The 14,112-nt window shown below is 40.0% G+C and overlaps 1 protein-coding gene across 50 annotated transcripts in view; it reads right to left on the minus strand.

Annotated features, from left to right (window-relative positions):
- LOC105495208 (erythrocyte membrane protein band 4.1) overlaps positions 1-14,112 on the minus strand; it is a 234,181-nt gene that overhangs the window by 38,238 nt on the left and 181,831 nt on the right. For 10 of the 50 annotated variants that reach the window (XM_071097485.1, XM_071097477.1, XM_071097482.1 and 7 more), the window contains one exon: positions 5,124-13,972. The exons of 32 other annotated variants lie outside the window; for them this stretch is intronic. In XM_071097485.1, coding sequence (XP_070953586.1) covers positions 13,844-13,972 — 129 coding nt within the window. In that variant the 3' untranslated portion in view covers positions 5,124-13,843. Of the gene's footprint in view, positions 1-5,123; positions 13,973-14,112 lie in introns of those variants that run through there. 8 more of the 50 variants (XM_071097432.1, XM_071097459.1, XM_071097441.1 and 5 more) reach the window with 2 other exon arrangements.

Genomic DNA, 14,112 nt, shown 5'->3' on the forward strand with positions numbered 1-14,112 from the left:
TATTAACTATGTTTTATCTTTTTGAGAAATCGTATAATAGTAAAAATGGCTTTCTGTGTTAGCATTTTTAACAAACTCATAAAAGAAAACATGGCTTTGGAGAAAATACTACAAAGTTATTTTACTTAGATCACAAGGTACATACTTTGAGCTAGTAAATAGACCACTCTAAAATGTGAAGTGTTAGGTTTTTTTTTTTGAGACGGAGTTTCACTCTTGTTGCCCCGGCTGGAGTGCAATGGTGCGATCTCAGCTTACTGCAACCTCTGCCTTCCAGGTTCAAGCAATTGTCCTGCCTGAGCCTCCTGAGTAGCTAGGATTACAGGCATGCGCCACCACGCCTGGCTAATTTTGTGTTTTTAGTAGAGACAGGGTTTCTCCATGTTGGTCAGAATGGTCTCGAACGCCCGACCTCAGGTGATCCACCCGCTTCAGCCTCCCAAAGTGTTGGGATTACAGGTGTGAGCCACGGTGCCTGGCCGAAGCATCAGTTTGAAATAATCACCTGAATAATATAATAAAATCTAGAGCTGTGAGTTAAGATAAGAGATGGTTTACCCAAGGTGAGTAAGAGATAAAGTGCTATACCTTCTGTTGATTTCACATTACGGGAACAAGCTCTCCTCACACCCACACATCCACACCCACACCATTCTTCACTTCTCAATAAGATTAGAGTGGCAATACTGGAGAGTTATTAACTACAAATTTGTACAGTGCTTTTAAAAAGCCCATAAAAGACAAATGCATCATACTAATATGTTTCTAACAGATGTGACAACTACATCTGTTATAGTGACTGATTAAATTGGTTAGAAAAAAATTATTTTTAAAACTTGGCATAGTCAAATTAGTTCAAAGCTGATTTAAAATAACATTCTGAGAACTGAACACACATCAGCAGGTTGTCTCTGTCTTACAAATAAGCAAAAGACAACTAATTATTGGGCCACAGAGAAGAGTGAATATAACGAAAAACAAGAGAAAGACTAGCTGACAGCAATCTGTTGCCAATCAGCTGAAATAGAGGTTCATTTGGATTTTTTTGGTAGTAGGTCTATGAACAGTATTATTAACTCCTACTTCCTTAATGATTAGTAGCAACCAGAATCACGTTTGCAATAAATAAGATTTATTCATAAGTTTACACATTAACAGAGCAAATAATGTGAGAAAAACATCAAAGACAATGTCCCAAAGGAACTAAAGATTTCTTAGGCTTAAATATCATGCTGAATTGTTAATGAATAATTAATTTATTCAGCCAAGTATTAGAGCAAAAGGAGCCTGGTCAAGGGAATTGAAAGAAACATGTGCTTAGGGATTTATTAGAAAGCACCTCCCCAAAACCAGGCTCAGTGGCTTATACTTGTAATCCCAGCACTTTGGGAGGCTGGGGAGGGTGGATGGCCTGAGCTCAGGAGTTTGAGATTGCCTGGGTAACACAGTAAAACCCTGTCTCTTAGCAAGGTGTGACACACATCTGTGGTCCTAGCAACTTGGGAGGCTGAGGTGGGAGGACTGCTTGAGGCCAGAAGGTCGAGACTTCAGTGAGATGTGATTGCACCACTGCACTCCAGCGTGGGAGACAGAGTGAGACCCTGTCTCAAAAAAAAGAAAAAAAGGGGCCAGGCACAGTGACTCACGCCTGTAATTCCAGCACGTTGGGGGGCCGAGGCAGGCAGATCATTTGAGGTCCAGAGTTCGAGACCAACTTGGCCAAAATACTAAAAATACAAAAATTACCCAGGCATGGTGGTTTGTGCCTGTAATCCCAACCACTTGGGAGACTGAGGCAGGAGAATTGCCTGAACCCGGGAGGCAGAAGTTGTAACGAGCCAAGATTGCACCCCTGCACTCTGGCCTGGGCCACAGAGTGAGGGTCCGTCTCAAAAAAAAATAAATTAATTAAAAAAAAAAAAGAATGTCGCTTTATTCTGACTTACTGGTAAATACTGCCCAAAAAAGCTGTGAATTGGGGAATTTTCCTCAGAGAAATATATTTTTTGTTTTCTTTTTTTGGAGACGGAGTTTTGCTCTTGTCACCCAGGCTGGAATGCAATGGCACCATCTTGGTTCACTGCAACCTCCACCACCCAGGTTCAAGCAATTCTCCTGGCTCAGCCTGCCAAGTAGCCAGAACTACAGGCCCACGCAATCATGCCTGGCTAATTTTTTGTATTTTTAGTAGAGATGGGTTTTTTCCCATGTTGACCAGGCTGGTCGTGAACTCCTGACCTCAAGTGATCCTCCCACCTCGGCCTCCCAAAGTGCTGGGATTACAGGCGTGAGCCACTGCACCCGGCCACTAATTAGTACTTTCAAAACAGATTTCTCGTGGGGTGTGGTGGCTCATGCCTGTAATCCCAGCACTTTGGGAGGCTGAGGAAAGTGGATCACCTGAGGTCAGAAGTTTGAGACCAGCCCAGTCAACATGGTGAAACCCTGTCTCTACTAAAAATACAAAAATTAGCCAGGCATGATGGTACATGCCTGCAATCCCAGCTACTTGGGAGGCTGAGGTGACACAGCAAGATTCCACCTCAAAAAAAAAAAAAAAAGGCAATAATTAGAAAGAAGGACCCTTCTAAGATGTTTTCTGTAGATACCCAATCTTAAATTTTTTCTTTTTTTTTGAGACGGAGTCTCACTCTGTCGCCCAGGCTGAAGTGCAGTGGCGCAATCTCAGCTCACTGCAAGCTCAGCCTCCCGGGTTAACGCCATTCTCCTGCCTCAGCCTCCCGAGTAGCTGGGACTACAGGCGCCCGCCACCATGCCCAGCTATTTTTTTTGTACTTTTTAGTAGAGACGGGGTTTCACCATGTTAGCCAGGATGGTCTCAATCTCCTGACCTCGTGATCCACCCGCCTCGGCCTCCCAAAGTGCTGGGATTACAGGCGTGAGCCACCATGCCCAGCCCCCAATCTTAAATTTATACCAGCGCTTAAAACACTAAAGTATACCAAAAGCTCAGAGTAAAAATCATTTTTCTGGCCAGGCGAGGTGGCTCATGCCTGTAATCCCTGCACTTTGGGAGGCTGAGGCAGGTGGATCACCTGAGTTCAGGAGTTCAAGCCCAGCCTGGCCAATATGACGAAACCTCATCTCTACTAAAAATACAAAAAATTAGCCGAGCGTGGTGGTGGGCGCCTGTAATCCCAGCTACTCTGGAGGCTGAGGCAGGAGAATCACTTTAATCCAAGAGGCGGAGGTTGCTGTGAGCCGAGATCGCACCATTGCACTCCAGCCTGGGCAACAAGAGAGAAACTGTGTCAAAAAAAAACAAAAATAAACAAACAAAAAAAATACATCATTTTACTTTCTTTACCATATTCATTATATATCTCTAAAACTTGGCTAAAGAAAAGGTGAATTTGGGAATTGTGGTTTCTTTATTCCTTAGGGGGAAATGGAGGTAGATCCTTAAAATACAAACCAAATGAAGGGGATATCCAGGATCATCACTGAATATAACACCACAGTTAACACAATGCAATTTGGAAAACTGGCAGAAACAGGGTGTTGTGGTGGTTACAGTACATATTTTATTATTTTTTTTTTGTAGAGATGGGGTCTTGCTCTTGCTCAGGTTGGAGTGCAGTGGCATGATTATAGCTCAGTGCAACCTCAAACTCCTGGGTTCAAATGATCCTCTTACCTCAGGCTCCTGTGTAGCTGGGACTACAGGCACACCATCATGCCCAGCTAATTTTTGTTTTGATAGAGATGTGTCTTGAACTCCTGGACCCAAGTGATCCTCCTGGCCTCAAGCGATCCTCCTGCCTCAGCCTCCCAAAGTGCTGGGATTACAGGCATGAGCCACTGTGCCCAGCAGTATGTATTTTAGATTACAGTTCAGCTGTACCCTGACTGCTCAATAAATAGAAATGAATGTCTCATCTTTTGTTTTCCATTTCTAATCATAAGTAAGACAAAAAATACTTTGACACTGAATGAAGATGCTAAGATCCCAACTGCTACTCTCCAAAACAGTACAAAGGCAGCAAATGTAATAAACCACTTTTCTGGTCTGTATCAGGGGTCCGCAAACTATAAGCAGTAGGCCAAATCTCACCCTCTCCTTTTTTTTTGAGACGGAATCTTGCTCTTTCACCCAGGCTGGAGTGCAGTGGTGCAATTTTGGCTTACTGCAATGTCTGCCTCCCAGGTTCAGGCGATTCTCAGTCTCCCAAATAGCTGAGATCATAGGTGTGCACCACCATACCTGGCTAATTTTTGTATTTTTAGTAGAGATGAGGTTTCACCATGTTGGCTAAACTGGTCTCAAACTCCTGACCTTAAATGATCGGCCCATCTTGTCCTCCCAAAGTGCTGGGATTACAGGCGTGAACCACTGCGCCCAGCCACCCTCTCCTTATTTTTGTATTGCTATGAGCTAAGAATGGTATTTATATTTTAAAATGGTTAGGAAACTAATAGAATAATATTTAGTAATATGTAAAATTATATAAAATTTAAATTTCAGTGTCCATAAATAAAGTTTGATTGGAGCATAATCACATTCATTTCACGTGTTATCTATACTACTTTCACTCTATAATGGCAAAACTGAGTGGTTGTGACAGACATACAGCCTGCAAAGCCTAAAATATTTATTATTTGGCACTTTACAGAAAAAGTTTGCCTACTCCTGATACTCCAAATATATCAAAACCCATAAGAGTTTTGATATAGGCCGGGCGCGGTGGCTCACGCCTGTAATCCCAGCACTTTGGGAGGCCGAGGCGGGCGGATCACAAGGTCAGGAGATCGAGACCACGGTGAAACCCCGTCTCTACTAAAAATACAAAAAATTAGCCGGGCGCGGTGGCGGGCGCCGGTAGTCCCAGCTACTCAGGAGGCTGAGGCAGGAGAATGGCGTAAACCCAGGAGGCGGAGCTTGCAGTGAGCCGAGATCGCGCCACTGCACTCCAGCCTGGGCGACAGAGCGAGACTCCGTCTCAAAAAACAAAACAAAACAAAACAAAACAAAACAAAAAAAGAGTTTTGATATAGTTGATGTTTCTATATCACATAAAACACAAGAAAAAAAGTGTCAAATTGCCCTCTGCAATGTATTTTAGATAAATATAAATGTTCCTTTTATGATATCACACTTATCCGAGATGAGTTTATTTATACAGATGTGTACTCTATTCTTGGTAATATGTTCTAGAGCTGATTACCTGTGGTAAATGCATAAGAGCCTTTTTTTGTTGTTGTTTTTTTGAGATGGGGTCTTGCTATGTTGCCCATGCTGGAGTGGAATTCCCAGGCTCAAGTGATCCTCCTGCCTCAGCCTCCAGAGTAGCTGGGACTACAGGCTTGTGCCACCAAGGCCAGCTGGATAAGAGCTTTTAATTGAACCAAGTTACAAGGCATTAACAATAGAAATTGACACCTACCATAGCGGTATACTAGATTCCTTGAATAAACAAGGGACCATATTACAGGATTAACGAGAGAGAAAGTGGCTTCTGGGCTGGATATAGGGTTTCTGAGTTACCTGCATATAATGATTGGGCATATGGCGATTAGTTTAGCACAAATTTATGTACCAGTACAAGAGATTCTATGTGAAAAGTTATTTAGCCATTGCCATCTGTGATTAATCATTTAATTCAGTTTAATAAATATTATTTGTTATATACAAGGCAATGTGGTAGCTGGGATACAAAAGTTACAGACTGGCAAAATCAAAGCCTATTTTTATTTAAAAATTTTTTAGAGACAGTGTCATGCTGTGTCGCCCAGGCTGGGGAGAAATGGTGTGATCATGGCTCGCTGCAGCCTTGAGCTCCCGGGCTCAAGCAATCCTTCTGCCTCAACCTCTTTAGTAGCTGGGACTACAGGCGTGAGCCACCATGCTTGGTCTAAAGAGCTTCTTACCTTTGAGAATCTCATAGTTTTGAGGAGAAAGGCACAAAAGAGATGTATTAACAATACTTCAAATATTTAATATCACTTTTTCTAGTGGGGTATAAATCATAATCAGAATGTTAAGCAGAAAGTACATTTCCATAATTTTATCATCACACTGGTATAAACTGAATCACTTGGGGACCACTCAAGTATGTAAAGGTTACTCAGACTATCACAGAAGGAAAGCAAACTTAGAATGCAGGCTTTGGTAGTGTGCTTCCTCAAAATATAACAGTGATACTACCTTGTCAGCAGATTCTGGGCTACATGAAACTCGCAAAGCTAGAAAACTAGACCACCTCTACTTTTTTATCTAAAAAAATTCCAAAGCCTGTGTTATCTACGAAGAAGCTGGGAATGCCAGAAATTTCAAAATTTTTTGGAGAGAGAATGTCAATTTATAGGGACATAAAGCTGAATAATCCACAGTGGGCAACATAGCCAAAAAGAAAAAGCTGTTAAAACAAGGAAAGTTAGAAAAGAAGAAAGGAGGATGACATGCTAGGAGGAAGACTGGAATAGATCTGAATAGCAGATGGTAACTTGTCTGAGGGTAAGAATAGTGACTAGTTTCAACATGAGAGTTACCTTTAAGTATGTGAAGAAGTAATGTGGAAAAAGATAGAAAATTCTTTAAAATGCCTCCATTCAGGATCAGTGAGTGAAAGCTACAGGGAAACAGATTTTCACTTAATATGTGAATGATTTATATACAAATTCAGAATTGTCCAAAGATGTAATATGTTATCTCAGGAGATATTGAAACAAAGACTGCAAGACTGGCCTCCAAATCTCTAAATGATATTGTAGAGAAGAGTCAAGCACTGGAAGAGAGAGGAATTGAATTAGGATCCTATCCAATCCCTAAAATTCTGATAATGCTGATTTTTTGCATCCTTGTAATATATAATAGAGTACTTTGCTGGCGGGTGACAAATAAAATAAATGAATAAAATGAATGGTGGCTATGTTATCCCCTTAAATCTTTTTCTATGTGTTTTACTGATAGGATCTTATAAATATGAAGACTTTTCTTTAAAGAGGTAGTAGATAAGAAAATGAGAGGCTCACCTGCCTTTGTTGCTTTTGAGACAAGAAAAGATAGTTGGGATTCTGTGCTTTCTCCTACATTTTAATCTTTCAAATGTCAGAGTTATTCTATTATTTACCCAAAACAGGATTCTATGTTAAAGGGTAAGACACTGCTGCCTTCTAGGATTTTTCTTTTTTTTGAGACAGAATCTTGCTCTGTTGCCCAAGCTGGAGTGCAATGGCGTGATCTCAGCTCACTGCAACCTCTACCTCCTGGGTTCAAGTGATTCTCCTGCCTCAGCCTCCCGAGGAGTTGAGATTATAGATGCCTGACACCACACTCAACTAACTTTTGTATTTTTAGAGATAGGGTTTCATCATGTTAGCCAGGCTGGTCTCAAACTCCTGACCTCAGGTGATCTGCCCAACTCAGCCTTCCGAGTGCTGGGATTACAGGTGTGAGCCACCGCGCCTGGCCTAGGATTTCAATCACAAAAGATTTTTTCTTTTTTTTTTTGAGACTGGAGTCTCGCTCTGTTGCCCAGGCTGGAGTGCAGTGGCGCAATCTTGGCTCACTGCAAGTTCCACCTCCCGGATTCATGCCATTCTCCTGCCTCAGTCTCCCATGTAGCTGGGACTACAGGCGCCCGCCACCACGCCCAGCTAATTTTTTGTATTTTTAGTAGAGGTGGAATTAGCCAGGATGGTCTTGATCTCCTTAAGCTATTATTCAAGTTATTTGGCTTTTAGCCTGCATTTCTGATCTGTGGGAATAAACTACTTTATCTTCTTTTTGTCTTTCAAGTTCTAGGATAATAGTTTTGTTTACCAAAAGGAATCCTCCATGAATTTATAATTGTTGATCACAGCCACTGCTCTTCCTCTAGCCTAACTTTGTATGGCTTTCTAACTCTAATTCCATACTGCCTTAACCATTTCAGGTATGCTTTTAATCTGCACCAATGTGTTTCTTTTTGTGTCATACTCCGCTGCAGTAAAAGGAGACACTAAGGCATGAGGAGTAATAGCAGCAGAAATGAGAGTGGTCTATTTTTTTTTTTTTTTTTTGAGACGGAGTCTCGCTCTGTTGCCCAGGCTGGAGTGCAGTGGCCGGATCTCAGCTCACTGCAAGCTCTGCCTCCCGGGTTTTTACGCCATTCTCCTGCCTCAGCCTCCCGAGTAGCCGGGACTACAGGCGCCCGCCACCTCGCCCGGCTAGTTTTTTGTATTTTTTAGTAGAGACGGGGTTTCACCGTGTTAGCCAGGATGGTCTCGAACTCCTGACCTCGTGATCCGCCCGTCTCGGCCTCCCAAAGTGCTGGGATTACAGGCTTGAGCCACCGCGCCCGGCCGAGAGTGGTCTATTAATATTATCCACTAAAGTGTAGAGGAAGCAGATATGGTAATGCCACATGCCACACAAAACAGAATAAGAATAAGGAGTTGTCGTAGTTTCTAGTACCAATATTACAAATGGTGTAATTTGAGTATATGAAAAAAAGTGAAGTTTCTATGTATAATAAAAACAATATAATAGTCATTTTCAAAGCTGTAGAGAATGCTATGGTTTGGGATTTTATAATTTCTGTGAAGCGGAACGTAAGGGAAGGCAACTCTGTCAACAAGTTTTGTATGTCTTTACTGTATTCAAAACCCTTGGCGAAAAAATAAAAGCAACAATAAGACCATCTCTCACATTAATTTTGCCCTGTTTTCCTTTTGTAAATACATGGTATTTACACTGGGTAAACCACAAGTATAATTTTTGCTCCATAATACCTTCTTAAAATTAATTAGATCTCTAATGCCTCATGTGTCCTATATGCTTATCTATAGGAAGTACTACAGGCTTATCTTTAAGAAGTATTACAGAAGTGACTTAGGAAACTAGGAGAAAGTGAATTGGGTTATTATATCCAAAGAAATTTCAGAGTAAAATTTATAATATTTAGTAGAAAGAAATGTACTAGGTTTTAGGATGCCAACTGGAAATCTATTCCATGTATAATATCCGGTCTAATCTTGGTCAACAGAGTCAGCATCTTTTCCCTTCAAAACTTTTACTGAAGATGTAAATAAGCAGAAAACTTGACCCATGCAAACAATTCCCTTCATATTGCAAGTGTTAGCATAAAAGAAAATGGCTGAAAGATAGGTCCAAAATATAGATGCTTGGTTTATTTTCAAGTATGATCCACTCTAATCATACCATTTGGATAAGATGAATTTATTAGGGATAAATTTGGAAAGACATCTTAGTAAAGTGGTCAAATATCAATAAGGAGTAGATGGAAATAAACACAGCTATTTAACTACTTACTTTCAAAATAAAAAGAAGTTAATGTATGTTTGTGTTTTTTTAAATTTTCATCTTCCCAGCTCCCAAAAGACCAAGAATTGAATGACAACCAGGGTCTCTGGTTCCTGGAATTTATTACATATTCATTCTCATGAGGTAGGTTTGTCTCCACATTACTAGGTGGAAATCTGGGCACCAAGTAGTTAACTAGGGTGACTCTAGTACTCTCAGAGTCACCCTAGAAATGAATAATGACAAAACCAAGGCAAAAAATCCAAAATATTATACTGGTCTGTATTGATGCCTTTAGTCCAAATTATTTATTTATCAATTTGCCATTAAGAAGCTGAATCAGGGTAGGCGCGGTGGCTCACCCCTGTAATCCCAGCACTTTGGGAGGCCGAGACGGGCAGATCATGAGGTTGGGAGATTGAGACCAAACTGGCTAACACGGTGAAACCCCGTCTCTACTAAAAATACAAAAAATTAGCCAGGCGTGGTGGCAGGCGCCTGTAGTCCCAGCTACTTGGGAGGCTGAGGCAGGAGAATGGCGTGAACCCGGGAGGTGGAGCTTGCAGCGAGCCGAGATCGCGCCACTGCACTCAGCCTGGGCAACAAAGCAAGACTCCGACTCAAAAAAAAAAAAAAAAAAAAGAAGCAGCAGCTGAATCAGGGTAACACCAATATGTATTAGAATTTGCCTCTGGTACTGAAAATGAAGGAAGGAAACCAAGACTATTTACACCTTTTTTTTTTTTTTTTTTTGAGATGGAGTTTCACTCTATCACCCAGGCTGGAGTACAGTGGCGTGATCTTGGCTCACTGCAATCTCTGCCTCCCAGGTTCAAGCAATTCTCCTGCCTCAGCCTCCCTAGTAGCTGGGATTACAGGTGTGCACCACCATTCCCAGCTAATTTTTGTATTTTTAGTAGAGGCAGAGTTTCACCATATTGCTCAGGCTGGTCTTGAACTCCTGACCTCAGGGGATCTGCCTGCCTCACCCCCTCCCAAAGTGCTGGGATTACAGGTGTGAGCCACCATGCCCGGCCTATTTATGCTTTATCTTACAAATATTGACAGTATTACCTTTAGCTAATACAAAGCTGGAATGCCCAATATTTTTCCTCTGATAATTGTGATGCTAACTTTTGAGTCTGCATTGGTCAGCTTCATCCAATACAAGGGCTTAGCCATTCTCCTCTTAATCATTCTCACCCTATTGATAGAAGAAATGGCCTCTCCTTTGACTCTCAATAAAGATCTCCAAGGACTCTTGTTGCATTTCAGAAAACTGAAAAGTATCATTGGCTTAGACTTTTAATGGACTTGGAATAACTCCAATACAAAGAGAAACAAAATTCAGGGTGAAGTTTACAATAGTAATTAATAAAAAGCTGTGTATAAGGATGAAAACTGGAAATTCAGGAATTATAATCTGAAACAGTTATAAAAGTATAAATAAAGTTCTGATTATTTCCTTTCAATTCCTTAAAAAAAGATTTAAAATAATCTAACAAAGTCTACAGTTCCATTTGCTATTTCATTAAGGAAAACTCTTGTACCTTTATTTCCCAGATAAAAGAGAGTACTTATGATTATAACTTTCTGTGGTAGTGAACAGCTTTGTAATATTTCAGGTCCCTCTTATTATGAGTGAATCAATAAATATGCTTATTTACAAAATATATATCATAAATAGACATAGCCTGTGACATAAAAGATATATATGCACACCAAATTTTAAATTTTAACCTGGTCCTTGCTTCTTTTTCCATTTCTTGGGAAAGCCTATAATGACAGTGTAGCAGTTTTCAGGAAACACCAGATAATTATTTCTACATGTCTCCAGAGACAAGAGAACAATACTGGTAGATGTTGAAGGACAAAAGATTCTTGTCTTTACTGTTCTCTTTTTTTGCTCTAGGAGGCCATCTTCTCAAAAATAAAAAGTCTTGTTTAGAAGTTTCATCAACTGAAAAGCATGGAGAAGTAAAACAAAGTATAATAATCTTAATTTGATAACCCTATAAACTCAGATTTCAAAACAAATATTTGAGACATTAACCAAATCATCCATATTGGTACATTCAAGTGCCATAAAAAGCAAGCTACATGCAAGGTTTCATCAATATTGAGGTAAAAAATAACAGGTTAGGCATGTGAGTTGTGTCCTGGAGAGAGAGAGAGAGTGCTCATATTTACTTCAGGTAAGTCTCAGAAGTCAACATGCAAACAGAGGACACATACTTGTCACAACAGAACTTGAGGTCACAAAGCCATTGATTAAAAACAGTTGATTTCAACACAAGTGCAAGAACAAACAGGTCTGAAGTATATCAGGAAAACAAAGTATATCAATATATATTTTAAGCTTAGCAATGGCTAACTATTGCTACTAGCAATATAATTAGCAAAGCCATAAAGAAGTAACACAGTATCTTAATTCAGAGAAGGGTTTGTTTATGTACAGATCTTGAGTAAATCTGTGTTCCAGGACTTTTAAGGATAGGTAGAGTAGTCTGAGAATTTCAGTCCTGGCTGGAGGCTAAGGGGCACCAGCACCATTTTCCTTAAACCATATCAACACTCTACTTGTGAAAAGATGGCATTTCATCTTTGCAGATCTCTTCTATACAGCAGGCAGGATAAAGTTGTCTGTCCCTGTACAGCTCAGAAATACTCATAAAAAGGCCACAGAAGTCAAAAGCCCTTTTCCAGAAAAAGGGTTTTTTTTGTTTATACTGGTTTGATATCCTAAGAAAAGGAGTGGTTATGGATTTGTAGATTAAAACGTTATCATTTTAAGGCTTCTGAAAGGTTAGTAAGTTGAAATTTTTTCTTAAACTATGAAGCCCATGCCAAACAAATGACTCTAGAGGATTAGGAAAATATTCCATCAAATGTATCTAGAGAGTATCCTGGTTTGTGTGAGACATTGGATGGGAGGACATAACAATAGTAAACAGCAAACATGCAGGATAAAGGAGTCAAAGCTTTTGGGAAGATTACCAACCTGCCATATGCTTAATTCTGATTTGTTTAAATTTGTTAAAATTCAGTGCAGAAAAGCTGGCTTTGGGCAGTCCATTGCTACTCCTTTGTACCCCACAATACATAATCTACAAAGAGTAACATTTGACAGAAAAATGATCACAAGGGCTCCCCTAGGACAGTGAACTATCAAGATCAGAGGGCATCATACAGCGATAACACAGTTGAAGCCAAGGACAAAAGTTCAATGGTCTTGACATTTCAGATGAGCACCCTGTTTTCTGATCACAGAAAGACCAACCACCAAACAGCCAACACAAGGACCACGAGAAAAGACATCATGAAAGGAATACGAGGAGATGGAAAAGTACTAAAGTAGAGGTGACACTTTTTGAGAGACTTGTGATCCTCAGGGATTGGAATAGAAACCTTGGGAAGAATTTCTTCATTTTCTTGCTGGGGCAAGGCTCTTTCAGTAGATCTTTCTTGCCTTTTAATTTTCTCTTCATCCTGTACTAACAGAGCACGTTCCTGTGTCTGCTTTCACAGTAGAAGATCAAGAAAGACAGAATAAGATGAACAAAATGACAGATGGAAAATGCTCAAAAATGATACTTGGGGATGTGCAAAGGATTTGGAAAGATCTTTTAGACACTCTTCATTTTAGCTTTACTTTATTTTGGCAATTTATCCTGGCAAAGTTTCTGTAACATAGTAGGGTGCTCAATAGACACCTTTTTGAGTGAATGAACACTAGAACTGAAAGTTAAAGGGATCACTGGCTTTCCCCTTGTTATGTTATTTATTTTTCCTTTGAGGATATTCACATATGAATTTTAGGTCATTTTCTATTACTTTGGTGCTGCCAATCACTAATTGGGCAATGCCAATAATGAAGCATTTTTCTTGCCATCATAAAAGTTATTTTTGGCTGGGTGTCGTGGCTCATGCCTGTAATCACAGCACTTTGGGAGGCTGAGGTGGGCAGATCATGAGGTCAGGAGTTCGAGACCAGCCTGGCCAATGTGGTGAAACTCCGTCTCTACTAAAAATACAAAAATTAGTCGGGCGTGGTGGCACATGCCTGTAATCCTAGCTACTCAGGAGGCTGAGGCAGGAGAATTGCTTGAACCCGGGAGGCAGAGGTTGCAGTGAGCTGAGATTGCACCACTGCACTCGAGCCTAGGGGACACAGCAAGAGTCTGTCTCAGAAAAAAAAAAAAAAAAAAAGTTACTTTTATTACAAATAGAATGGCAGAATATAAAAAGTAATCCTTACGTCTCTTCATATAGACTTTAAAAACTGCAACAGTTCATTCAGTATAGCAATTAATTTTTGCTCAAGAAATAAAAATCTTAATCTCATACCTTTTAAAGACTGCAAAAGAAAAACAAAAAGTATAAAAGTTTATAATGTCCCTTCAAGGTTCACCAAAACAAATAAATAACAATGACCATCATGAAGGTTTATACATTACTTTAAGCAAATGCTTTTGACACTTTTAAGGAAAGATTTTTCTCCCCAATTGTCCAATTGAGAAGTTTTTCTTCCCCCTGCAATTTCTGTACTCTGGTATCCATAGTCAAGACAGATGTTATCTATGAAAGGAAAAACTTGGCTCTAAGTTCTCTCAGTTGAGCTAGCCTTCTCTGATCAGTTTGGAAGTTCAACACTGGTTCTTTGCACACCCCTAAGTGATATGTATCAGGGAGAAAGTAGCTAGGGGACTGATCAGCAAAAAAGAAAAAAAGGAAAAGAAAGGATGCAAAATTACAATGATTTTTGAAAGAAAATAAAGGGGGAGAAGAAAGACAACATAAAAAGAATAGGGTATAATTAAATTCATTTTCTCTCTGAATACATATTT

The sequence above is a fragment of the Macaca nemestrina genome, chromosome 1 (genome assembly GCF_043159975.1).
Source record: "Macaca nemestrina isolate mMacNem1 chromosome 1, mMacNem.hap1, whole genome shotgun sequence".
Lineage (NCBI taxonomy): Eukaryota > Metazoa > Chordata > Mammalia > Primates > Cercopithecidae > Macaca > Macaca nemestrina.